This window comes from Equus przewalskii, chromosome 2 (genome assembly GCF_037783145.1).
Source record: "Equus przewalskii isolate Varuska chromosome 2, EquPr2, whole genome shotgun sequence".
Taxonomy (NCBI): Eukaryota; Metazoa; Chordata; class Mammalia; order Perissodactyla; family Equidae; genus Equus; species Equus przewalskii.
In genome coordinates this window covers 27235431-27263363 of record NC_091832.1, presented here as the reverse complement: position 1 = coordinate 27263363, position 27933 = coordinate 27235431, and the positions used below count along the sequence as shown (strand labels likewise).

Here is a 27933-nt window from a genome sequence, read left to right as displayed (position 1 = left end):
GATGTAAAGCTTCACAAAACAGGACTGGGGAAGGCAGGAGGGGCAGAGTCCTCCAGTGGAGTCGAGAGACCTGCCTTTGCCCCCGTTTGTGGATGAGGTGCATCTTTAATTTAGGCCTCATCTTCCTCATCCATGAAGTGGGAGAAGGAGAGTTCCTGGAGTCCCTGGCGTCCTTCTCAACACTGACTTTCCAGACCAGAAGACCCCTGCTCAGGGAAAGGCTCACTCAGATCCCTCCGGCCGAGGCTCATCCTCCGAGGGACCGGCAATAGGGACGCGTCCCCTTTAAGGCGCCAGCTCGCCCTCGGCGGCGGCCGGAAGTGTGGAAGCCGGGCCTGGCGGCGGCGGTGGCGGTAGCGGCCGTGGCGGCCTCTGCGCATGCTCCGTCGCCCGCCCGCCCTGGCCGCTCGCCGCCCGCCCGCCCGACGGAGACGGTGAGGAGGGGGAGGGGTGGGCGCGCGGGCGCGGGCGCGGGGTGGGGTGGGGGCGGGGGGGCGGGCGCGGGGGCCGCGCGGCGGCCGGCGAGGCGGGCGGGCGGGCGCGCAGGGGGCGGGGGGCTGCTGCCTCCGCGGGCGCCTCCCCACGCCCTGTGCGTGCCGCCGCCGCCGCCGGGGAGCGAGCGGACGTCGCGGCGCCGCGGGGGGGTGGGGGGACGCTGCCGCTGGGTCCGCCCGAGCAGCCGGGCCGCCCCCAGCGCGGCCGGCCGCGCCGCTCGGGCTCGGCCCCCGGCCGAGAGCGGCGGGGGCCGGCGAGCCCGGGACTGGGGGGGGCCCTGGCGCCCCCGGACCGGGGGGCCCGGAAGTCCTCGGGCGAGGGGCCAGGAGGGGCCGGAGCGCCTCCGGACCGAGAGGCCCGGACGTCCAGGACCCCGGCGAGGGTCCGGGGACCCTGGGGTATCCCCAGAGGCGGGGTCCGGGGCGCGCCGGGCCCGTCGCTGAGGGGCTGAGGAGAGGCCTGGGTCGCGCTCGCGGGGGAGGGAGGGGGCGAAAGGGGAGGGGGGCCTGGGTGGCTGCCGGGAGGAGCCCCCCGGAGCTTTGGCGCGCGCGTAAGAGCGGAGGGTGGGTTCTGCTGGGGACAGCCGAGGCCAGGCTTCACCTGAGGGGCGCGGTGGAGGCCTCGGCCCTGCAGTCCGGCCAAAGAGGCAGGTGTTTTTCCCCAGGCAGGCGTGGTGGCAGTCCGGGTAGTGGGAGCAGGGGACGCGGAGGGAGAGCTCCCGGGGAAGCCAGGGGCCCCTGCCTTCCCGTCGTGAGGGGCCGGGAGTAGGACACCTCAGAGGCTCCCAAAGTCGGGATGGGGCGGGGGTTGAGTCCCTGCTGGTAGAGAACGGGGTGATCTGGTGTGTCACGGGTGGGGAGGGCCATGTTTTTGAGGGCCCGAGAGGAGATAATTGAGGGCAGGAAGTGTAGAGCACCCTCACTCTCTGAAATTAGGTGTCTCCTGATGGAGGGGCAGAATCCTCCCTCGGGGTCCTGGACACTGACCCTCCAGACTGAGGCTTGTCGAGTCTTGCCCCGGGGTTCAGGGGAAGGCTCGGCTGCCCAAGGAGCAGGAGGAGGCCTGAATTCTCCTCTCAAGATGAGAGAAATCTCAAAGCCACTTCCTGGCAGACCCAGAAGGGGCCTGGAATGGTGTCTGTTTAGGAGAACCAAGAAGTGGGGTTTCCTGCGTAACCTCGAGGATTCGGGAAAGGGACGACCAGATCATTCTGTCCTCACGGAGGGATTCCTTTTGCCCCCCTTGCCTCTGATGATTACCAAAGTGCTGTGGGGGGACTTCTTCATTAAATGTCTGGACTGCTGCCCCCGATTTGTCAGCTTTTCATCGGTTATGCATGTTTAGTATCTACTGACTTGATGACTGTTTCATCAGTCAACGACCACTTACATTTCCCTCAGCAAGCATGTATTGAATAGCTGTCTTATACTTCAGCTGGGTTAGTTTGGGCCCTGTTTTGGTCTTGTACTAAGCACAAGTACCCTAGACTCTAGTGGGATGACCCTTCAAAGAACCCTCTTGTCCCACTGCTTCCCCAAACACCTGCATCGTAGTCTCCGATGTGTGACTTACCCTGAACTTGGTTTGCTCTGGCTGTTCCCTCACAGTGGTCCTGGGTGGCCTTCCTGTTGGCTTCATTACATCTGGTAGCACTCTGAATCACCTACTAAATACACGAGAAGGAATAAAGAAGGAAAAAAATCAAGGAGTTTTGGCCTCAAGTAATAATAAAGTTTTAACTTGGAAGTTTCTTGAGAATAGACTGCGAAACAGTCTACAAAAATTACAGTGTGGAATAAATACATTTTGGGGGTTAGGAAATTTCAAGATATCTGGTATTTCTGTTATTCCTTTTCAGCATCAGCTCTGATGTCCCTGTGATCATGTGACACTTGTGCTTACATCTTGCCATGTTTTAAACATTAGTTTTCAGGACACAAAAAAAATTTAATCCTGAGTAGGTCAGATGTCATTGTTTAGCTTTCCACTTGTTTATGTGAGCAGTCATGTGCTTACTTTTAGGGTGTCTTGGAAAGTAACTGCAAAATAATTTTTGCTTTTCACATAAATATGACATACTGCCTTTACATGTGTTGCCCTAGAATTATAGATAGTGTAGTGTGATGCCACCATGAATTCTCTAAGGCCTCTTCCATGAAATACCCGAAGGATCAGTTCACTCATCTTGCCTTAGGAGTTTTTGTTGCTATAAACAAGAGCTGCTTTTCACTTTACACTCAGCTCAAAGAGATGGCCTTGCAATTAGCCAGTGTAGTCTGTGGAGCTGGTAGCTGGTTACTTGTTAGAAATATGGTATTTAGGGTAATAAGAAATATTCAACCCAAACTTGCTTCTCTAAAGAATGTAAGAATTGCCATGTTGGATCAGACCTGTGTTTCTGACTGACACTGAGAGACATATTGTAGATGATTATAATTATCTTCTCTGATAAACTCAGAAGGTTGGAGAAGCAGCTAGAACATTCAACTTAGGTTCCAAGGTGTGGGAGGGGTAAGGAGTAAAATAAGAGTTCCTATTGAGTAAAGTATTAATCAAGTGCTTAGTCAACCACTTATTCAGAGTGTTGTAGAGAGACCTCAACCTTAGAGTAGAAGGTTGAAACTAGAATCATCCTCCTAATTCTGCTTTTCTAAAACCCATTAATTTACCTAATCTGTTAATTTTTAAAAAATTAAACATCTTTTTGGAGTAATAAATTCCGCCTTTTGGAATAATAAATTCCATAAGTTTGTTACCTGCTAAAGTATTACATCTTTTTAATTAGTTAAATATGTAATAGTAACAGAACAGTGCTCGACCATAAATGAGTGGCCAACAAATGTTAGCTGTGATGATTATTTTAATTCACCCTACACTTTTGTGTTTCACGCTTTGAAGATATCTATTGGTTCAATTATTCTAGGATTGATGGCGTTTGTATGCTTCATCATATCCCTTTTTTTCTTTTTCTAGACTTCAGGGTGCTAGTTGTTTTGGTTCTACTGCTGGCACTGAGCCGAACCAGCCTATCGATTCTTTTTTTTATTTTATTTTTTGTAATGCTTCAGTGCATGGTTGTACATCCTGGTTGTTAGTTTAGTGCTCTCTGTGTGCTGCCACGACAGTATGACAGACGGGTGGTGTGGTTCCACGACTGGGAAATGAACCCAGGCCACAGTGGTAAGAGCGCCAAATCTTAACCATTAGATCACCAGGGCTGGCTCTGTTTTTCTTCTCTAGGTTTAAACCTTTATCCTAAAGAAGTCATATTGTGTACTGCAATATCTTATAATTACTTTTTCCCTGTAGTATGTGACAGTGCCATGCATGTCTTTCCTTTCTGTAGTTCCTTAAGAGCAGATACTGTCTCCTTTCCAAGAAGGGGAGGCTAACTCTGTGCCTCATGTAGAGTAGAGACTCAGTAAATATTTGTTGAACTGGGAATAGTGATGGGCAATAAGTAAGGCAGCTTAGCCTAGCTGCCTAAGCAAATTTATATCCCCTAAATTAGAAGAGTAGAAAATTCTAGAAGTCTTTTAGGGTAAATTGGGTCATTCATCGCACAAAAATTTAATTACATGCCTGCTATGTGTTAGATTTCCTTAGAAAGGTTTAGGTAGGCAGTTTTGGAGATGGAGTCTGATACTTGAAAACTCTTACACTCCTGTGTCCTGGGCAGGGGAGCTGTTGAAAAAGAAAAGCAATCCTTGCTCTCCCAGGATGCAGTCTGGTGGGGAGAGGCTGTTGGTTGTGATGGGGTACTGCAGGCACTGAGGAAGCAAGAACACAAGCTCAAATCTGATCCAGGAAGTCACAGAAGGCCTCCCCGAGGAAGTGATGTTTTAAATAAGTCACAAAAGTTTAGCACTGACTAGCCCAAGAGGAAGGAAAAGAGAATTCCAGGTAGAGGAAACAAGTGTGAAGGCTCCGCTGAAGAAATATGACATGTTTGAGAAATTGGAAAAAATTCAATGACAGGAGCCCACAATGTGAGAGGAAAACTATGAGAAATGAGACTAGCAGGGTGGGCAGGGGACAGATTGGGAGGATTTTGTAAGCCATGTTAAGGTGTTTGCACTTTATTCTAACAGCAAAGAGAATCCACTGAAGAATTTTTAAGTAGGAAAATGACCTGTGGCCTTTAGTAAGATCACTTTGTCTGCTCTGTAAATAATAGATTGGAGAGCAAGACCAGAGATTAGGATACTGATGAGAAGCAGCTGGAAAAATGCAGGTAACAGTGTAGTGGCTCAGAATGTGGTGGCAGCACAGATGGAGAATGGGGGATAGTCAGAAGAAAGATATAGGTGATAGAATGGATAAGATTTGGTGGTTGATTGGATTTAGAAAGAGGAGTCAAAAATAACTCAGTTTCTGGACTGAGAAAATGAGTGGAGGATAGCACCATTTACTGAGGCAGGAAACACAGGAGCAGTTTTGAGAGGGAACATGAGTTCGGTTTAAGGTGACTACAAGATATTTTAAGAGGCTTTTGGATAAGAGGAGGTGTAGAATTCAGGAAAAATTTTGAACGTGAGACTCATAAAGGGCAGAAGTATAAGTCAGATGTGGGAATTTTAACTAGGTCAAATACAAACAAAAATTGATTGAATCAACATATGTCAGTGCCTATGATGAGCAGGGCTATGGGAGACAAAAAGAGTTTTAGATAAGCAGTACCTGTCCTCACAGACAGTACAGTGCGGTTATGAAGATAGATATCTGTTCAGTTAACTACAGTATACTATAGTATAACTATAGTATAGGTTCATCACAGTGATGAACACTAGAGGAGAGCTACAGACCACGTGTCGGGGGACTGCAGAAAAGAAAATGGTTTGGCAGTGTTTTGTGGAGGAGTGGGTTTTGAGTTGGGCCTTGAAAGAAGAAGGAGCTGAGGGAGAAAGGAGTTTGGGGCTTAAGGAATAACAAGGGTACAGAAAGCACATATTACGTATTCAGAATACAGTGGGTGGTCGGTATGTCTGGAGCTTAAGATTCTTGGGGTATGATAGTTGCAGGTAACTGGAAAAGTATTTTGAGGCCAAATGAGGGAGACTTTGAGTGCTATGCTTAAGTATGTGTATCATAGGCAAACAAGTGCTGTGGCAGAGCTGAGATGTGGATTCAGTTGTCTGACTATCAGTCACATATTCAAACCTACATCCGTCGTGTGCCTACTCTGTTCAGCACCGTCTCACATATCTAAGTAAATACAGTGCTCTTACCTATACTCTCTTAAGTGACTCCTTTCTTTTCAACTGTGAAGACTACCAGCTGGAGAATATCCTGGGGCCCTCTGAGTTTTCAATACGATTGGGACAATGCTTTGAGTTACTTTAGAGTCAAGGAGCATGTGTCGTGGATGGTTTCTTCAACAACCCTGCAAGGGAGATGTCAGGTGGATCATCTCTCCTTTCAGTCTCAGGCAAACAGGTATTAAGAAGTTCCTAGAGGTCATACAATTGGATTCAGCATTTATTAAACAACCACATGATGCAAGTCATCTTTCTCTTTCCATACAGCTTAATTCAGTTAGTCAGCAGATACTTATTAAGTACTCACAAAGGACAGAGTGCTCGATGAGGTGTAATGGCTGGTTGCAAAGAAAATAGATGATTCCTACTTTCTAGGAGCTTACTGTTCGGGATAGAACTAGTTTTGTACTGTAAACCAGCTCTCCAGAAAAAAAAAAAATACCCTGATTTGTAGTGCTTGCCAATTTCTGTGGTGTATATACTCCCAGCACCACTGATTTCAAGCTACCAACTTGATGTCGCTAAACTCAGAGTTGGGAATAGATGTGCACAGTTGGTTCTTAGGAGCTGGTAGAGTTGGCTCCAGCACGCTACTGGATGAATCACACATACGAAGAAAACCTACAACAGCAAGTGGGTACGAAGGCATTTCTGGAAAGATCAGAGCCTATGTGAGCCCCTTCTCACAGTTCCCCATCTTTTTCAGAAGACCATGATCTCCAGGGTGCCCTTGGAGTTGGTAGTCATTATCTTGGTGTTCCCTTCCTATGGTTGCCATCTTTTCAAGCCAGACAAAATTACTGGTGCTTCTTTTTTCTGACAGCAGCCTCAGCTATCTGACTTCATGTGAAAGATGGCTAATGCGGAAGTGAGTGTCCCCGTGGGGGATGTGGTTGTGGTACCCACTGAAGGAAATGAGGGGGAGAACCCTGAAGACACTAAAACCCAAGTGATCTTGCAGTTACAGCCTGTGCAACAAGGGTAAGTGACTCGAGATGTGGATATTCTGAAAAATTTGGGAGGTTTAAAGAGTGGGGAAATTATAACTTTATGGTTGCTTAGCACAGTGAAACATTCACCATCAATCTCTCAGAGCTGGCTAAGTTTTCATCTCCATAATGTAGTTTGTGCTATATTCATCATTTTAATACTTATTACAACAATCAGCTGTTTCCTTTCTCTCCCTCTTCTCCACCGTGATCTCCTTGAGGGGTAGTTATGCAGCTCCCTCATCTTATTTATCCACACTAGTTAGCACGGTGCTTTGGTACATGTTTACCCAAAGACAGTGAAGTTAGAGTCAGAGGAGATTAGGCAAGGCAGCTATAAAAGTTTTCCTACCAGAACCTCTCTTCGCCCTCATGGATGGACAAATTATCAAGCTTAGTCTATCAAAAATATATATCAACCACCTACTATTATATAATGAGTTACAAAGGTGTCAGAAGAAATATAGCACATGGTTCCCAAAGTCATGGAGCTTGCAATCTAGTTGTACAAACCAAAAAATACATATATGTAAATAAAGAGATCACTTACATGGCAAAAATCTAAGAAGTGCTAAGTGGCATGGCTAGGAAGTGCTTTGATGTCAGAGGATTACTATGAATTTGAAAGGAGATAAGTTTTAAAAAATGGTCTGGAAGGTTAAATAAGAATTAGATCTACTGGGGCAAAGGAGGGGTAGCTATTTTATCTTGGGGAATGTATAAAAGATTCTTCAGGGGCCCGCGGTTCAGGGGCATAGCGGTTAAGTTCATGCACTCTGCTTCGGTGGCCTGGGATTTGCTGGTTCAGATCCTGGGCACAGACTTATGCACTGCTTATCAAGCCATGCTGTGGCAGGCGTCCCACATATAAAGTAGAGGAAGATGGGCACAGACATTAGCTCAGGGCCAATCTTCCTCAGTAAAAAGAGGAGGATTGGTGGTGTATGTTAGCTCAGGGCTAATCTTCCTAAAAAAAAAAAGAGATTCTTCATATGATTAGAAATGTTCTTGGGCAAACATAATCCAATCCCAATCTACTAAGTAATGTACCTTGTCTTAACACTTCTGGAGAAAGACAATCAACTTCTTGGTAATTTTTAAAACTTTTTAATATAGAAAACTTCAAATATACACAAAAATGAAGAAGATACTATAATAAACTCCCATGTAAGCACCCATCAACCAGCTTCAATAATTATCAACACAGGGCCAGTCTTGTTTCATCTCTAAATCCACCCACTCCTGAATTTTTCTGAAGCAAACTCCAGACATTAGCATGTATCTGTAAAAGATAAGGACTTTCTCTTTTTAGTTTTTAAAATATATCATAGTTTGCTGACATTTCTGAATATTGTTAAGCATGAAGAAAATATTCTAACATCTATAAGGGAAAGTTGATATAAATAATTCCTGACATATAGTCAATAGCATGACTTAAATTTTTATAGGGACCAAAAGAATATCCATGCTTATTCACATTCGCTTCCTTGGGAATTTCATTTGTTACACGTACAACAACTTTAGTCATTACCCTTTGGTACAAGAGGAAGGAGTAAAGGGTAGGTTGTGTAGTCCTCAGCAGCTTTGTTTTCTTATGGAGTCATTATTTCTCTGTCTTTCCTAAAGCACTCAGTTGTCACTTGTCATATGCCCTGTAGAGAGAGAAAAAATTTCTTTGCTACTTAGAGACTTAATTCTTTTGAAGATTTAGTTTCCCTTATTTTTCTTTTGTCTCTTTATTTTACAAATGATACTGCCTTTTCTGGAAACCTCTCATTGCTTGATTAGATATAGGCATCTTTCTACAACATGTGTTGACTCCCCAGTCCACTGTTTGCGCTGAATTTAGTATATAAGCTAGTGAATAATCATTTTGAGGTACTGCATTCTGAGATGCCTGCCAATCTGATGCTCAGTTGATTTCTCTTGTTGTATTATTTAATTATATAATATTTTATTGCATTTTAGCCTCATTTTATAAAAAGGAGCAGGGAACAAAAACATTGATACTAGTGACAAGAAGTACAGGTCTTATAAGTTTAATATACTTGAAACAAAGATGGAAGTCAGCAGGTGTCAGTCTTCAGCCTCAGTCACACTTAACCTGATTGGCTGTAGGTTCAAGTATGAAGGAAAGAAACAGTCAAAGAGCATGTATGAATTACTAGGAACATATTGGTAAAGACTGTATCCAAAGGCCAGAAATAATTGGAGATTTTAGATACAGACTTTTGGATTTCAATATATAAAACTCCTCTTAATATGTCTTTAGCTTTTATATATATGACATTTTATACTTTTTAAAATATTCATTATGTACATGTTTTCAAGAATACATTGTGAAGCAAAAGTAGAGTGTCTGGTAACAGTCTCCCGATATGAATACATAGAACCTGACACATTGTATAAGATGATGCTGTCATAGTAACACCAGATCAGCTTTAAAATCTGTCCACATTTAACTTTTTTTTCTTAAACATAGTTACTAAGGTATCTAGAAGGCTTTTAATTCTGGGAGCTTGTCAACATAGAAGAGATGTTTAGCATATACTTTGTTTAAAAAAAGAAAAGAAAGAATAGTTATTAACTTTTTCAAGTGAAGTCTTTGATAACATACTCAAAAAGTTCTCGGAGGAGAGAAGGTACTAGGGTTCTGTCACTGTTCTTGGCTTTCCAGTTCATTTTGGATTCATAATAAAGTTTTTGACACAATGAGATCAGGGACTGGTGATTTTCGTACTACGTAAGTTTACTGAGTGTGCTGACTGACTTCATTCTTCTGTGGAGGACTGGGGTCCAGACGGAGTGGAATAGTTCAGGTTGAGGTATAGGAGCCCTCCTTTCCCTTTCATGCTCATATCCCTCCCTAGTAGAAAGTTTAAGTCTTAAGAACATATATAAACTCTTTCAGATTAGTAGGGTACCCCTTAGTTTATATCATAATCTTAATCCAACATTCAATTAATCAGAATATCTTTCCTCGACATTCTGGATAAAAAGAACTTAACTATATGTGGATTTTCAGTTTTCAGAGAATTAGAATACAATAAGGTAGACTTGACTTTAAAGCTCTAGTGAGCATAATTTTACCTTCCTTTAATGATTTATAAGGCATGTTAGTATCTTAAAATGCCTTAACATTTTGAACGTATTTTATGATTTTTTACTATAGCTGTAGTAGGTATAGAGAATTAGGCTAAATCCATTCCTACCCTGAGTTGCTTTAGAAAATTTTTCCCTGATAAAACCTTGTTTACTCATAAAAATATAGACTATGCCCTCTACTTCCCACTCCATGTGCAATTACTGGTTGTTGAACTTAGGTATAAATAAGAGTTTATTCTTTTAAGGGATTTTGCAGATATTGGCCAGTTTAGAATGAGTTTACTAATCTTACCTTAAGCAGTGGTTTCTCATATTTATTACCATCCTCATTCATCGACCAGCCATTTGAGTGCTTTGCCATGTTCCAGTTAGTATACTATGTTCCAGGCATACAAAATAGAATAAATGAATAAGACATAATCTCTGCTCTCAGGGACCTCGTAGACTATGCCCAAGGGGAGACAGACACGTAAACAAGTGTATAGAATTAAGTGTTTTAGGTGTTGTGACAAAAGCCTAGAGTAAAGTTGGGTCACAAAGGAGGACATGGGTGATTATACTGGAAGGAATGAGATGGAAGGAAAAGCATCATAGAGGCTACTCATTAAAAAAATGAATAGATTGGGAAGAATTTTCTGGGAAGAGGGAGAAGTAAGAGCAAAGAAAGAAGGTATAAAAGAAGATAGCAGTTTTGGGAACCACAAATAGTGTGGTATGATGAGGGCTTGGATTATAAGGTGGGGTTTGGGGAGAGTTGAAACCAGGGGTCAGATCTTGGAGGAACTTAGTCCTCCTTAATATTACTCACATTAAGGATTTGGGGCTTTATTTGAACAGCGAAGAGAGGGTTCTTGAAGGGTTTTAAGGAGGGATTTATGTGATATAGAAGATCAGGTAGATGCATAGAGACTAGTTCAGACTAGAGGTGATACAGCCTGAATTAAGGCAGTAGCAGTGGAAATAGAGTCGGGGATGGCGAGTATAGGAAGAAGAGTAGTTTGGGAGGTGGGAGAGGGAAGAGAACTTGGTTATTTTAGACATAATGTATTCCACAGAGTGTTATCGGACGTGCAAATGTAGTTATTCATTTAGCAGTTAACTCTGTCCTGGTGTGAAATTCAGAAAGGAGGTCTGTGCTAGAGCTGTCACCGGTGGGGATGGGTAATCACTGATGCAAAGGAGATTATTCAGGCAGTGCTTTCAAATAACAAGATGCAATAATTAACACATTGTTTACTATAGAATTTAAACAAAGGACATCAGTGTGTCATATTAGGTTATCTGAACTCATTTCTTAGAAGGTAGAAACATTTTAGAGAGACACTTTCCCTAAGTGGGACCTCTAGTTACTGCTAGGTACTTTGGGCATAGTCTTTCTCTCGCTTTTTTTTCACTAGGCTTTACTCATGTCAATAGTTTGGTTATGGTGCCTTAAAATATGCTAAAGTGCTAAAAAATGCTAAAGTGCCTGGATTTCAACAAGGAACAATAACTTCTATGGTCAACAGGTTATTCCTGTCTCGAACTGTCCAGCAGTATTACTTTATAGTCTTGTTAGGATAATTCTATAATATGACTTAATCTTATACTTGAAGCAACACTTTGTGTTATGAGCTTTTAAAGTTATGAAGGGAAAATTCTGGAGTAAAACGGTGGCAAGTGGAACTTTCCTTTGAGATGAGGAAAGTTGTTGATTCATTTCCATGGTAGTAGCTGCTAAGCAGACCTGGAGAGCTTAGAGTTTAAATACAATGGGGAACTAGTCACAGCATTAACATAAAGTTGTGAAGTATATTTATGTTAGTCCTTTTGAGATAGATTAAAACAAATTTCTTAACCCCATGCTGTGAATATTAATTTTTTCATGATTTATGTAGTTTGTTTATCGATGGACACTTTTACAACAGGATTTATGAAGCCGGGTCGGAGAACAACACAGCAGTTGTGGCAGTAGAAACACACACAATACACAAAATTGAAGAAGGGATTGGTAAGTCTTTTTGTTATTCTAGTACCTTTGACATTAGCTTCTTTGGTTGAGATTTCTTGCCTTTCGTGCTTTGTTTTTTTCCCCATACCTGGTGTGCCCTACCAGTGCTGCAGCCATCAATTTGATGGTGGCACATCTAGAAACACCACTGACTGAGATGCTAGGGCTGTCAGTTGATTGTTTAGCATCAGTTTGCTATAGTTGCTGAGAATATTTTTCATCTGTAAAAATCCCACAAAGAAATTGGAGCCTCAAGTTTGATCCCTGTCATTAGGGAAGTTATTGATGAAGACTGATGAGGTGTTGACTAGAAGGCAGTCAGTGGAAAGAAACTTTGAAATTAGACAAACTTGAGCCAGCCGTGATGGCCTAGCGGTTAAAGTTCGCTGAGCTCCGCTTGGGCAGCCTGGGTTCAGTTCCCCACGCGGAACCACACCACTCGTCTGTTAGTAGCTGTGCTGTGGCAGTGGCTCACATAGAACTAGAAGGCCTTACAACTAGAATATGCAGCTATGTACAGAGGCTTTGGGGAGGGAAAAGAAGAGAGAGGAAGACTGGCACAGAAGTTAACTCAGGGTGAATATTTCCCAGTTAAAAAAAAAAAGAAAAATGAAATTAGACAAACCTGAGTTTGACTCCCACTTTCTCACTTCTTAGCTGTATGTGCTTGGGAAAGTCCCTTCACCTTTCTGAGTCCCACAAATGTATATGTAAATACAGGAAACAATTGCTGCTTCATGATTGTTGTAAGAACTGAATAAGATTAAACATGTAAAAGCATATAGCTCAGTGCCTGGCATATAGTGGGAGCTCAGTAAGAGAGCTGTTATGCCAAACTTCTTCCAGAGGATTCTGAAACAATACCAGCCAGTGTGAACTGCTAGACCGTCAGAGGAACCAGAAGACTAGAGATTTTGAATTTAAGCTTTGGGGAAGAGTGTTTGATAAATAACTGATATTTTTTCCATTTTCAGATGCAAGCACTATAGAAGCAAATGAGGATATGGAAATTGCTTACCCCATAACTTGTGGGGAGAGCAAAGCCATCCTCCTCTGGAAGAAGTTTGTATGTCCAGGAATAAATGTGAAATGTGTCAAGGTAATTGTCTTCTCTCCTTACCATGGCCTATTTTGGGGTTCCTTGTTTTCAAAGGGCGTGTTTTTGATGCCTCCTGTCTCTCTTCCACCATATCAATGTTTTTTGATTTTGTGCCTATAGTCCCATTGTGTCACAGTAGAAAAAACAAGGACTTGGGAGTCAAATAGACCTGGATTTAAGTCCCACTAGAATACAAGTTCTATGAGAGCAAGGAACTTGTCTGTCTTGTTCACCATTGTATTCCAAGCACCTAGAATAGTGCTTGGCTTATAGTAGATGATTAATAGATATTTATTGAATGAATGAATGAATCGAGTCTCATCTCTATCACTGACTAGCTGGGTGATCTTAAACAAGTCATTTGATGTTTCAGAGTTCAGATGTTTCATTTCAGATGTTTCAGAGTATGTTAAAATACAAATAATGATATATACACACTGTAAGGTTGCTAGGAGATGAATGAGATAATATATGTAAAATCCCTTACATTGGTGTGCATAGTGGTAGAGTGTATTGGAAATTATTAATGATGAAAATAAATAATCTTGGGGGCCAGCCCCATGGCATAGTGGTTAATTTTGCATGCTCCGCTTTGGCATCCTAGGTTTTGTGGGTTCAGATCCTGGGCGTGGATCTACACACCGCTCATCAAGCCGTGCTGTGGTGGCATGCCACATACAAAATAGAGGAAGATTGGTGCAGATATTAGCTCAGGGATGATCTTACTCAAGCAAAAAAGAGGAAGATTGGCAACAGATGTTAGCTCAGGGCCACTCTTCCTCACTAAATAAATAAATAATCTTCACGAGAGCACAATGTGGAAATAATTGCTTATTCTAACTCCATTGGTAGCCACAGCTGTACCCATTGATAGTAATCACCCTCAGTGGCATCATCCTAGCATCATTAAGGATTACAGAGTTTTGAGGCTCTGCACTGCTATTGGTAGAAGTAAATATGGTTATAACCATGCTTATTCTTTCTGCCACATCGTGAATCTTATCATTAAAGCTGGATAGAGGGCCGGCCCTGTGGCACAGCGGTTAAGTTCACACGTTCCGCTTCTTGGCAGCCTGGGGTTTGCTGGTTCGGATTCTGGGTGCAGACATGGCACCGCTTGGCAAAAGCCATGCTGTGGTAGGCGTCCCACTTATAAGGTGGAGGAAGATGGGCATGGATGTTGGCTCGGGGCCGGTCTTCCTCAGCAAAAAGAGGAGGATTGGCAGTAGTTAGCTCAGGGCTAATCTTCCTCAAAAAAAAAAAAAAAAGCTGGATAGATTACTTGGGTTTATTTAAACAGCCTTTGCAACATTGGACCCAACTGCCTGATTAAGGGCATGAATAGATTTTAAATGCTAAGCAATATATTGATGTCTGATCCTCCTTGTGTCTTCTGTAGCTTTGTATCAGGGACAGGGCACTGTGCTCAGAGAAGGATCATCTCTGGCACAATAGGACAGGAGGCTGGATAATTAGGCTATGACTTAAGAGGTTGTCTGGGTATTTTTTGTATATAACAAGTAGTTATCATCTCCTTCTTTTTCCTCTTTCTCGTCCTGTCTAAGTTGACATTGGATTATTTTAGACTTTTCTTTTCACTTTAGTTCAATGATCAGTTGATCAGCCCCAAGCATTTTGTTCACCTGGCTGGCAAGTCCACCCTAAAGGACTGGAAGAGAGCCATTCGTCTGGGTGGAATCATGCTCAGGTAAGCTCTAATGGCAAGCACATACCTTTCAACAGACCTTGAGACACTTAATCATGGTAGAATCCAGAGAATCCAGTCTTTGCTCTGTAATTTCAAATTTTATTCTTTCTGAAGGATTGTTTTGAGCAATCCATGCATTATTTGACTTTCATCAACCTGTTCTTAAAATCCCTGGGAGAGAAGGAATATTGAATTAATTAACTCTTCTCAGCATCTGGGGCAAATTTTTCTGATGTCAGGATGGTGGGTAGGATCCTCTTTGGGCAGAGGAGCTCAGGAGTAGATGACAGTCCTGCCTGACATCACCAAGCCTAGGCAGAGCTAAGACTGGTGCTGAGAAAATGTGACAACCACAGACAAGTGTAGGCTGACTGACAAATCCTGGGATAATCTGATAAAGTAGAAGGGTGCTGTTGATAAGTAACAGTTATGCACAGGGAATGTAATTTTTGCCATCATTGTATCACAGAAATAAACTTAGAGAAGTGTAATATTCCCTCCCCCACTCCTTTTTTGCAACAAGTTTACTATTGTAATTTTTTCCCTCTGGTGAAGATTGACCTTAGTTGGTTCCTTGAGCACTTGCCTATTGATAGAAAATTTTAAAATATGGTCAAGAATTAAAAGTTCCCCACAAAACTGTATCAAGAGCCTTAAAAACATTTTACCCTTTGTCTTTAATTCCTTTCAAGGAACTTGTCTTAAAAATCTATAGTGCTTGTAGAGATTCACGCATAAATGTTCATTGCAACATTATTTATTATGGGGAAAATTACAGTCTGCTTTAATATACAGTCAAGGTATATTTAAAGTAAGTTATGGCTAGTCTAAATAGGTATGAGTATATACTATGGGATATAATGCAGTTATTAAAATATTTCTAAAGAGTTTTTAGGGGCTGGCCCTGTGGCCGAGTGGTTAAGTTCACGTGCTCCGCTTCAACAGCCCAGGGTTTCACCAGTTTGGATCCTGGGCGCGGACATGGCACCACTGGTCAGGCCATGCTGAGGCGGTGTCCCACATGCCACAACTAGAAGGACCCACAACTAAAATATACAACTATGTACCGGGGGGATTTGGGGAGAAAAAGCAGGAAAAAAAAAAAGATTGACAGCAGTTGTTAGCTCAAGTGTCAATCTTTAAGAAAGAGCTTTTACATGGAAAAATGCTTATGATATAATGTGAAGAAAGAAAACAAAAGATAAAGTCGATTAAACAGTGTGATTTTAGCTGTGTTAAAAAATACACATATGTAAGTAAAATTTAGTAGAAGAAAATATGCCAAAATGTTGATGTTAACTCTGAGTTGTGGGATTTTTTTTAAAGGGTAGTTATTTTCTGTACAGCTTTCTGTATTTTCCACAGAAAATGTTAATTTTTTATTCACATATTATTTTTATAGTCATAGACAATTTAAAAAAAATTCACCCCAGATGATTTGTGTACAGAAATCAGTAGTTGAATAAAATTGGGGAGGAATACCTTTAACTTTCATTTTCATGGTTCTTGGCCTGTTTTATTTGCCCAGAAAAACAAGCATATGCCTACTTTCTGCAAATGTAAAAAGGAATAAGAACGCCTAAAAAACCTTTAGTGAAAGCCAAGTAACATTATAACATAGAGTTTACTATAATTAAAATACTCCACGGTTTTGCACATGACCTATAATAACAATGTCTTGTGGATCCACTTAGAAGGACATTTTATAGTGGGGGTTTAGTATAACCAACTTTGCTCTGTATTTATAGGAGAGATGTTATCAATTTTTTTTTTTAAGGAAGAAAATATGCTGAAGTTTTATGTCTCCAAAAGTGGAAACAGATCTTGCTGATCTATAAATACTAATACATCAGAATCTCATCATAAAATTCTAATTCCCCTGTGGCATTTCTCAGTTGTTCTGGGGTATGAGCTAGTTTTTTTGCCATTAGGGTTTGGTTTTAGTGAAATTCTATGGGGAAATAGCTATTGTCAGGAGTGTTTACCTAAAGCTTAGTGATAAGGGGAAATAAAAGAGTACTCAAAATGTGTAGACTGGGGAAGGCAGAGGAATACTTGTAAATGTGGGCAGGACCAATGAAAATTTTATAGCCCCAGTTAGAACTTTTGCAACCTAATGACTTTTGAGGTTTTGCTAATCTGCAGAGTAGACTCAGCAAGTTTGTCCCCGAGGCCTAATTCCCTCTAGAAGTGCGGACTGAACTGGTCCTTATCTCCCTTTGCACAGGAAAATGATGGACTCCGGGCAGATTGATTTTTACCAACATGACAAGGTTTGCTCCAATACCTGCAGAAGCACCAAATTTGATCTTCTGATCAGCAGTGCAAGAGCTCCAGTGCCAGGACAGCAGACAAGTGTGGTGCAGACACCCACTTCGGCCGATGGTAGGGGGTAGGAAACCACCTGAAAACCCGCTATGTTTTTCAATAGCACTTTCCCTCTCATTTCTTCTTTGTGTTTCTTAATTTTGATTCTCATGAGCATTGATGTCTCTGTAAAGTATAAGAATCTTGGGTGGGATTCCATGCTTTAGAAACAGACCTCTTCATTTTCTCCCAAATGATTCCTATTGGCCAGACCGCCTTCCTTGTTTCTTTGTTACAATGCATGGTAAGCATTAGAAGGATGGTTTGGTAATTCTAATACTTATTCAGCTGTTTCACTTTGGTGCCACTTGGCATATCTAGGTTGAAATTAGACTGTTTTGAAAATCCTTTGCTCTATTAGTGGTCAAAGCAGGAAGGTGGATTAGAATGGTGGATGGTTTTCAATTGTTGAACTGAGATGTATCAAAGATGATGAATTGTTGACTGGGCTGGACTCTGGAGACTGTGCTGTAAGGATCAAAGAGCTCTGCCTGGAAGGGATCCAGATAACCCAGCTGAGGCTTCCTCTCAAATAAGGCAGGATGGGCACACACTTAACTTCAGTATTGTTGAGCTTAGGACTGGGGCTCCCTGCCCATCTCCAGGAATGATGTAGCTGTGTGAAATTGTTACTATTAAGCATTCACTTAGTCCAACTGGAGACTTAGCACAGTTAGATAGAAGTAGTCTCAACTTCTATCCAGAAGACTTATAAGTATGCCTGACAGAGTTGCAAGAACCCTAAAGGATGTAGGGGAAGTACTGTGCTTTAAAGTTTTTGAGGTTTCTTTTGATCAGCCCTGATATTCTGTGAGTAACCACTGGGTGAGTAGAAGCCAACTGTCTTGGAACCCAAGTCCTTTCCAGGAAAGTATAAAATATCTGGCAGCTTGGATTTTTGGTCATGTGACTCACTGGAAAAATGGAAAATGCTGTCATTATTTACTTCCTTTTTATTTGGCTAAAACTCCTTTACATGATTATCCATATTGATACTACTTTTTTGCTTGATTATTGATATCCTCCAGCATGTAGAGTCCACACTTGTCTGTCTGGATCAGTTTGATTTTTCTCAATTCTCTTTGTTTAAAATCTTAGGGGGCCGGCCCCATGGCCAAGTGGTTGAGTTCGCGCATTCTGCTTCGGCAGCCCAGGGTTTCGCCAGTTCGGATCCTGGGCGCGGACCTAGCACCACTCTTCAAGCTATGCTGAGGTGGTGTCCCACATGGCACAACTAGAAGGAGCCACAGCTAAAATATACAACTATGTACTAGGGGGCTTTGGGGAGAAGAAGGAAAAATTTTTTTAAAAATCTTAATATACAATTGATAACAAAGGGTTTTTTTCTCTGTGAATCTGCTATTCATGGATCTCTTCTTATCTGATTTTTCTTTGGTCTCATATCTCTTGCTTTCTTTTACATAGGCTGATAAATAAGCTGTAGCAACTTCAGATGTTCTAGATACTTAGTAACAAACATGCTTGTAGTAGGGTTCTTGGTTAAGCACCATTCTCTTCTCTTATATTTTTTTAGGTCCTCTTCATCCTCACTAAGTCTCGGGTAGGCAGCCCAGCAATCATACCCACCTTCATTCAGTCTCTTTCAAAAACATCCCTGCTCAGGAAGCAGATTGCTCTTTTGTGATTTTATAAGTTATCTTTCACTTTCTATTCAGAGTAAGAAGAGAGCATTTTCTTTTGCAAGGCAAATTTTCTTTAGAAAATCCAATATTCATCCTGGCTTACTTAGGATTCTAGTTTTTAATATATGGACCTGCAGGCAAAAGGTCAGAAGGTTAAAATAACAGGGTCTCTTTGACTGTGAGTATGAGACAGAGGATAGCTATGACTTTTCCATAAAGTTCACTGGCCTTACCTCCAATGGACTGCTTTTAGGTAGCATCACACAGATTGCCATCTCAGAAGAGAGCATGGAAGAGGCAGGGCTGGAATGGAACTCGGCTCTCACTGCTGCTGTCACCATGGCCACAGAAGAGGGCGTGAAAAAAGACTCAGAGGAAATTTCAGGTACTTTTCTATAGGGCTCAGATACCTTGCGGGATTTTGTAATCCTTATCACTATTATGATTATGGACACAGAAGGCATCTTAATTACTTTTGCTGGTTTTTCTCATGCATATTAATACTACTTATAGCTGCAAACATCTTATTTTAATCCATGCAACAGCGCTGCAAAGTCACATTTTACACGTGAAGAAATTGAGATTCAGAAAGGTGCAGCAACTTGCCAAAGACCAGTCACACAACCAATAAGTGTCAGAGCTGAATTCAGCTTTTTGACTCTATAGCCCATGCTTTTCATCCAATCAAACTGCCTCCAACTTTGGCACATTTCTTGGCTAAACCAAGCTGCAAGATGTTAGAAGGAAAAATTAGGTAGCAGGTTGTGTAGAGGATGGTGATTAATGATGATTCACTTAGAGGGGACCAGGAGAGGCCTCACATTATCCTCCGTTCATTAATTCATTTAAAAAATATTTATTGCTGCCTGTTTGTGGTTGGCACTGTTGCTAGAGGCTAGATAAATAGATGAAAAGATGTAGCCTCTGCCCTCGGGGAGCTTATCACCTCACCTATGCAACTGTTTTGTTTTTTATTTTTTTAAGTAGAGGACTAGGAGGAATATATCTTTAGTTTAATATCTTTATTATTTAACTTTTAAAATATTAAATATTATTTAATTTTAAATTAAATTATTTAAATAAACAATATTTAATTTAATATCTTTATTAGGACGATACCTGCTCGTTATAGCCAGAGCCATGACAAATTGAGGCAATTATCCCAAATCCCTTTTGTTGCTGAAGAGGCCAAATAATTAGGTACCAATTCAGGGAGGCAGCTAGTTTTTCAAAAGCTTCTTCCCTTTTCCCAGAAATGGCCCAACAAGAAATCATTTTGAATTGAAATAATTTTGAATTTAATATGTTGTAGACATGTGCCTAAGAATATATAGTACCCTTTGTTTACCCTCTGTCTTATCCCTCTTGTACCAGAGGACACTTTGATGTTCTGGAAAGGAATAGCTGATGTGGGACTGATGGAAGAGGTTGTCTGCAATATACAGAAGGAAATAGAGGAGCTGCTGAGGGGAGTTCAACAGCGCCTCATCCAGGCTCCCTTCCAGGTCACAGGTGAGTGTATTAACCCTAACAATAGTCGTCGTTTATTAAACACTAACAACTGTAGGCAGATCCTGTCAGCCTCGCGAAAACAGTGAGGTATAGGTGTTATCATCCCCATTTTACAGATTAGGAAACTAAGGCTCATAAAAGTTAATTTACTTGTTCAAAGTTCATAACTAGGTTTTGAAGTCAGATCTGGCCATGCTTTTTGCAAAGGTAATTTTTGCCTTTGTAAATGGTGCCAGGAAGCAACCTCTCTCTGTCTCTATATAAATGGTCTGAAAATTGGAGAAATCTACCTGGTTTTAGATAATTCTCATATTCTATTAGTTTAAAGGCTCCAGAACTACAGAACTATTGTGTGTACTTATAGCTGTTTCTGAATATTCACAGAGTGCTTGCTGCTGTGCACAATGTAAAAAGGATGTTCTAATCATCTGATACCAAAAGGGGTCATGATGAGATCTCATAAGGTTGTGTGTTCATTGAGTTCTTAGATTTGTTGGTTGTATCTTATTACCTCTTTATAACTCATACATAATGTAAATACACCTAAACAAACTTTACAGAAAAATCTTTTTTTACATGCTTGAAGTAAAAAAAAGGCAAATAATATGGAGAATGGGGGTGGCTATTTTAGATAGTGTAGTCAAGAAAGGCCTCTTTAAGGAGGTGGCATTTGAGCAGAGATCTGAATTGAAGAAGCTAGCCATGTGACAAGCTGGGAGAAGGAACATTCCAGGTAGAAGGAACAAAGACCTTAAAGTTGCAATGAGCCTGATGGGTTAAAAGAGTTACAGAAGCATCGACGTGGCAGGTAGTAAGGTTGGGGAGCGTGATAGGTGATGAAGTTGGGGAGGAACAGAGCGGACAGTTTAGATAAGCTTTGGTGAACTTTGGGCTTTATTTTAAGGTGATGGTAAGCCGTCATAGTGATTTTGAGTAGGGGAATGAAGTTATCAGATTTATTCATATTTTTAAAAGATCACTCACACTTTTAAAAGATCCACACTCTGTGTGGAGAATAGGCTATATGGGGCAAGAATGGAAACAAGAAGATTAATTGGGAAACTCTTGAAGGAATTACTCCAGGCAGGAGATGATGGTGGCATGGATTAGAGTGGGTAATGGTAGACCTGGGAAGAAGTGATCATACTGGGGATATGTTTTGAATGTGGAACTGACAAATCTTGGATTGGATGTAGGGTGAAAGAGAAAGAAATCCAGGATGACTCATACAGTTTTGGCCTGAGCTGTGAATGGTGATATCATTTCCTGAGATGAAGACCACTGGGAGAAGAAATCAAAATTAGTTTTTGACTTGTTAAATTGAAATGCTTATGAGGCCTTCAAATGGAGCTGTCACTCAGCTAGATGAAAGTATGAATCCGGGGAAGTATGAATCTGGAACGTAGGAAAGAGGTCAGGGCTGGAGATCTCCATGTGGGAGTTCTCAGCTTGTACATGTTATTTAAAAGATGGAACTGGATGAGAAGATTGTGGAAGAGTTATAGGTGGAGAAGTGATCCGATTTAAGGAAGTAAGGACCACAATTACTGACAACTCTTTCAAGAAGTTTTGTATAAAGGGAGACAGATAATACTATTAATAATATTGTATGCCAGTCCCCATGTTAAAATGTGATATTTCTGGGGCCGGCCTGGTGGCACAGCAGTTAAGTTTGCATGTTCTGCTTTGGTGGCCTGGGTTTGCCGGTTCGGATCCCAGGTGTGGACCCTTGTCAAGCCATGCTGTGGCAGGCGTCCCACATATAAAGTAGAGGAAGATGGGCACAGATGTTAGCTCAGGGCTAATCTTCCTCAAAAAAAAAAAAATAAATATGATATTTCTAATCTTCATATCTATCTTGCAGAGTAAGTATTATTAGTCCCACTTTTTTTCAAATGAGAAAACTGAGGCATGAAATGACTTATCCAAGGTCACACAGATAGGAGGAAACAGCAAAACTGAGATTCTATGACCGTGTTTTCTAAACCAAAAGTCAGAACCTATAACCAGATGCAAGATTTTTTTCCTTATGTTTGTATTTATTTATATGGAGAGATGTATAAAAATATAACAATTAAATCAAAATTAGTTATACATGTGATAAATCTTTGTTAAAATTTTTAAAAAATGCGATTAGAATCATCCTGCCATTTCTGGGTTGTTTCACATTTATACGCAGCAAAACAGGGATTTGGTGGAGCATTTCTGTTTTAGCTCAACAGCCATGTCTTTTGTTTCCAATAGATGCCGCTGTTCTCAACAATGTAGCACATACATTTGGCCTGATGGACACAGTCAAGAAGGTTTTGGACAACAGAAAGAACCAAGTGGAGCAGGGGGAAGAGCAGTTTCTCTATACTCTGACAGGTGTGTTTAGCTTCTCTCTCTTCTTAGGTGATACTGTGCTAATATCCTTGAGTCTTGCCATTTCTTTGTTGACTTCTGTTAGGACTGGCTTCCTCCCTCCCTCCCTCCCTTCCTTCTTTCTTTCATTTCTTCTTCATCATAGTCCTCCTTCTATATCTTTTGGAGGATTAAGAGGTTGGCTAGAATGCTCCATTAATCCAGTAATATTGGTAGCAGAAGAAACAAATTTGCCTTTGTCTTTTTTTATATTATTGATACTGCATCTTTTGATAGATATAAATTTAGCACCCTCTTTATTATTCGTGGTAATCAGAAATTATGAAGACATGGATAATTTAACTCTTTTTATCAAGTATTTACTTTGTGCTGTCTCCACACTAGGTTTTAGAAATATAATGTTGAATAAGACAGGCTCCATTTCTTCATGGTCTTCAAGGAACTCAAGGGAAAAGCAGACATAGAAATAAGTCCAAAGAGTAGTTCAGTTTTGTGACAGAGGCGTATAGCAGTGGGTATGGTAGAAGAACAGAGGGAGTTGGCACTTATACCTGGAGAGAATCAAGAGGCGCTTTTGGGGGGGGTAAGGCAGATGAAAGATATCAAACAAGTCAGGTTTGGACTCTCAGCCTTTGAATGATGCAGGATGTATTATAGTCAGTCATGAAGCCAAAAGGCAAAGATCATTTGGTAAGAGAAGAACAATTTATGTTGTCTTAAACTTATTTTTATGCCTAGTTTATATTTTAAACTCAGTTTACCGAGTACTCTTAGAGATGCCCTTTTTCATGTGATCCTCCTGAGAATGTTATAGGCTGTAATCCCTATTTTACAAATGACCCAATAGAGGCACAGAGAGGATAAATGATTTGCCTGGGGCCACACCACTACTTGACAGTGAAGCCTGGAGTAGAACTCTGTCTTCTTATTCCCAACCCAGTGCTATCTTCCACCTTGAAACTTTACACCATCTGAAAAATGGTTTTTGTTAGAAATGTAGGCTTCTGGTTACTTGTCCATATTATTTTTTTAGATAGTTTTAATTATAGTATACATGAAGTTTTGTTTTCTGCTTTTTTCACTATGACATATTAATATTTTTCTGAGTTAGCTACACAGTACTTCACATAGACATGCTATTAGGAGACATTTGAATTTTCAAAATTTTCCTCAGTAGCTTATATTATTGCTGTGAGCTTGTATGTATATAACTTTTTCTTTTTATTTCTTTCCTTTTCTTTTCTTTTTTTTTTTTTTTGCTGAAGAAGATTGGCCCTGAGCTAACATCTGTGCCAGTCTTCTATTTTGTATGTGGGTTGCTGCCACAGCATGGCTGCTGATGAGCAGTGTAGGTCTGTGCCCAGGAACTGAACCTGGGCCACCAAAGTAGAGCGTGTCAAACTTAACCACTAGGCCACAGGGCTGGCCCTACTTTTTCTTTTTATGTCCTTTTAAACTACTTCTGAGGACTAAGCTTGAGGTTAAATGGTATTGATAATTTTTTTATGGATTTTTGTGACCTATTGTCAAATTTCCAAGGTGATTATACCAATTTATGTCACCAGTTTGAACTTACCAAAATTGGGCGCTGTTATTTATAATATTCTCTGATTTAGCTTTTTTTTAAATTATAGATTTAATCTGTATCTTGTTTAGGTTCACATTTCTTTGATTACTACTGAACAGGGAAAAAATGGAGTATTTTGTAACCTTAAAGGGCAGTATTTTAAAATTTTTTAACATGTTCTTAATCCCTGCCTACTCCTTTTATTCCAAGCAAGGAATTAACTTGCTTTTGGTGTTCAATAGGAAGCAAAGTGCTCTGCAGGTGAAACTGACTACTTATTGGATGCTTATCAGGTACTAAGCAGTAGAGAAGTTCTGTTGTAGAACCAGACTCACCAGTGGTCACCAAGGTTAGATTGGACACTTGGGAGAGGGATAGTGACAGGTGTATTGTGGTGGAAAAGCCACCAAGTTGGCCATCAGGAGACTTTTGTCTTGGCCCAAGATTTGTGACCTCAAGTAAGTCACTTTACCTCTCTGAATCTCTGTTGAAATGAATGTGCTAGAACTCCAAGACTTCCTTCAGTTCTGTAATTCTTAGGAATTTCTTCTGTAACTTTATGTAGACTTCTCTGGGGGCTAATGGTAGGCTAAGGCCATTTGGGTCACCAGCAAGGTGAACCTGCCTTGAAGGACATTTTGGAAATCACTGTTTTTCAGAGTGACCATTGTAGCTCCTTTGTCGGTCCACGGCAGATACAAAGGGATTATGCAGATGTTCCTTATTTTCATCTGTAGACCAGGCAAGGTGTATATAAGCTGCTAGATCAACTGGAGGCTTCTTTGGTTTGCATTTTGGTGACAGGTGATAAAATGCCACAGGAGCTCCTGGAGTTGAGCTATAGTAGGATCACAGCTTAAAAAGATTCTGAATTGTTGCCCTGCCTATAATCACACAATTAAATGTAATTACTGGAGGGATTTTAAAAATCATCCAGGGGCCAGCCCAGTGGTGTAGTGGTTAAGTTTGCACGCTCCACTTTGACGGCCTGGGGTTCACAGGTTTGGATCCCAGGCTCGGACCTACACACCACTCATCAAGCCATGCTGTGGCAGCATCCCACATACAAAATAGAGGAAGATTGGCACAGATGTTAGCTCAGGGCCAATCTTCCTCAGCAAAAGAAACAAAAAAAATTCATCCAGTCTAGTTTCTTCTTGAAAACAATCAAGTGACTTGCCTGAGGCTACATAGTGGCAAAACCAGGACAAGGCTGCAGGTCTCCTCACTCCAAGTTTACTGTTCCCAAGATTAGACTTCCCTCCACACAAAGTCTGTCTTTTTTTCCATAGACTTGGAACGCCAGTTGGAAGAGCAGAAGAAGCAAGCTCAGGATCACAGGCTGAAGTCCCAGACGGTTCAAAATGTGGTACTGATGCCTGTGAGCACTCCTAAGCCTCCAAAAAGGCCCCGGCTCCAGCGGCCAGCCTCCACCACTGTCCTGAGCCCTTCTCCTCCTGTCCAGCAGCCTCAGTTCACAGTCATCTCACCCATCACCATCACCCCAGTGGGTCAGTCGTTTTCCATGGGCAATATTCCAGTGGCTACCCTCAGCCAGGGCTCCAGTCCTGTGACTGTCCACACACTGCCTTCTGGCCCTCAGCTCTTCCGCTATGCCACAGTGGTCTCCTCTGCCAAGAGCAGCTCACCAGAAACAGTGACCATCCACCCTTCATCTAGCTTGGCACTGCTAAGCTCCACCGCCATGCAGGATGGGAGTACCCTGGGCAACATGACCACTATGGTGAGCCCTGTGGAATTGGTGGCCATGGAGTCTGGCCTGACCTCGGCAATCCAGGCTGTTGAAAGCACCTCAGAGGATGGGCAGACCATCATTGAGATTGACCCAGCCCCAGACCCAGAGGCTGAGGATACTGAGGGCAAAGCAGTCATTTTGGAGACAGAACTGAGGACTGAGGAGAAAGTTGTAGCTGAGATGGAAGAACACCAGCATCAAGTTCACAACGTGGAGATTGTAGTCTTAGAGGATTAACTGGGGATCTTGGGGCCAGGAGATATGTTTTGGTTTCAAATTTTAATTATTTGTGTTTTTTTTTTTTATCATTGTCCCACTCATTTCCACATAGGATCCTTTTTTTTAAAACAAAATCTCGTTGTTATAATTGAAAATGTTGGGTCCCTCCCACACCCTCATTGAAAAATGGACAAAAATAAGCTGCCTTTCCAGAATTTGAGAGTAGGTCACTCAATGTCCTAAGCCTCTTACACCAAGAAAGTTATTTCTTTTAGGGGAGGCATCAAGATAACCGGAAACCCTATCCAGAAAGCTCTTTCCAGACTAGTCTATCTGTGTACGCATGTGTTTTTATTCTCATAAAGATGCATTGACCAAACTCTGGAACAGAGATCTGACACTGGAAGGCAACCCACTCACACATGGATGCAGAAGGATACTTTATTTTGTATCTTGGAAAGGGCCCTCAGAGGCCAGTGCAAAACTGAAACAAAAGGAAGTTGAACTCTGCTTGGAGGGGAAGGTGGCATACCAGCAGCGGCTTAAAAAGGGAAGTGCTTTGGCCAGGATGGGGCAAGGAAATTATCTTACTTCCAGAAGTGCAACTGATGCCTCTTGATATCTCTGAGGGTTACCACCATGGGTGCCGTTTTGAGGAGAGGGCAGTGATAAGTGGAAGGGTACGTCTCCATGGAACAAGCAGCATCAGGGGCCTGCGGCTTTACAGAAATAGCAATCCAGGGATGTCACAGCTGTGCTTTGGGATTGAAGCTCACCTTGCCCCCGACTTTGTCAAAGCACTTAACCCTTCTAAACTAGGATCAGTCCATTCCTTTGCAAAGTGTGTTTTGTGGTGTAAATTGCTCTGGTTCTTGGACTGTGGCTGTCATGGGGGTGGGGCTCCAAGGCCATCATTTTTACTGCATGACCCCAGGAGCGGGGGAGTTCCTCATCCAGACCAGCTGCCCTCTTTGGTGGGGCCATGTTTTGGCTTTGGAACCAAAAGCAGCCACTCATTTGGTGCTTCCTCTTGTTCAGCCCTCCATCCTTCAACTGTTAATGGCATCTGTCTTCTGGATCCCACGCTCTTCAGCTTTTTGGCTGATTCCGAGAACAGTGACAGGTGCCTGCCTGCCTTCATCCCCTTTTAGATTCATTTATACCATTTATACCACAGATGTTTCTGTGAGATATTGAGCTCATAAAAAAACCTTAGGCTTGGCAGGGAAGACTCAACACCCCCAGCCTATCCTGAGGCACTGAGTAGATGTCTCCTCCTGAGCGAGCTGGACTCCCTGGGAAAGAAGCATTGTCTGCCACGTTACATTATAGGAAATGTACAGCAATGTCAATAATGATGTCTTTGGGGGGATTTTTTTATGTTGTTTGTGTATTTAGAGCTGGGCCATTTTCCGTGCTGTGATTCCTTCTCTTTGACCATCGTCAGTGTTTGGGGGCAAGAGTGGACCCTGGTTTTTATTTCTTTGATTGCATTGTTTACTGCACTAGGAAAAACATAGGGAAACTGCAGACAATTTAAAGGAAAAATAGGTCAAAAAAGAAAGCACACACCTTAGGAGTGGGAGGATTTTTGTTTTTTTTTTAATTAAAAGCAAAACTTTGACCTGTAGTTTCTTTTTTTTTTTTTAAAGAGGGCAGCCACCTGAAGCCATGTTTCTTCCAAGAGATGTTGGAAACCCTGTCGTCAAACACGTGAAAACCGCGTTCTGCCATCCTTCAGATGGCTCTATATAGTTAGAGAAGCCCTCTAATTTGGGAGGGACAATCTTGAAAGCCTTAAGTATGAGATTTCTGAACCCCATACAGTTGTGGTTTTCAGCTTTAAAATTATCTGGGGTTT

At 41.7% G+C, this 27933-nt stretch overlaps 1 protein-coding gene across 8 annotated transcripts; it reads left to right on the top strand.

Annotated features, from left to right (window-relative positions):
* GMEB1 (glucocorticoid modulatory element binding protein 1) lies at positions 1–27702 on the top strand. Of its 8 annotated transcripts, none has more exons than XM_070610504.1 (10): positions 1–434; positions 6577–6734; positions 11755–11837; positions 12812–12936; positions 14541–14644; positions 16872–17029; positions 18908–19039; positions 20029–20166; positions 22411–22533; positions 25390–27702. In XM_070610504.1, the coding sequence occupies exons 2-10, from the start codon at positions 6607–6609 to the stop codon at positions 26088–26090; spliced, it is 1692 nt and encodes a 563-aa protein (XP_070466605.1). In that variant the 5' UTR covers positions 1–434; positions 6577–6606; the 3' UTR covers positions 26091–27702. The 8 variants fall into 8 exon arrangements, with proteins under 8 accessions (XP_070466605.1, XP_070466606.1, XP_070466601.1 ...); XM_070610505.1 differs by having other exon boundaries at positions 9–434; positions 6580–6734; XM_070610500.1 differs by having other exon boundaries at positions 316–434; positions 11725–11837.
* The last annotated feature ends 231 nt before the right edge of the window (positions 27703–27933 follow it).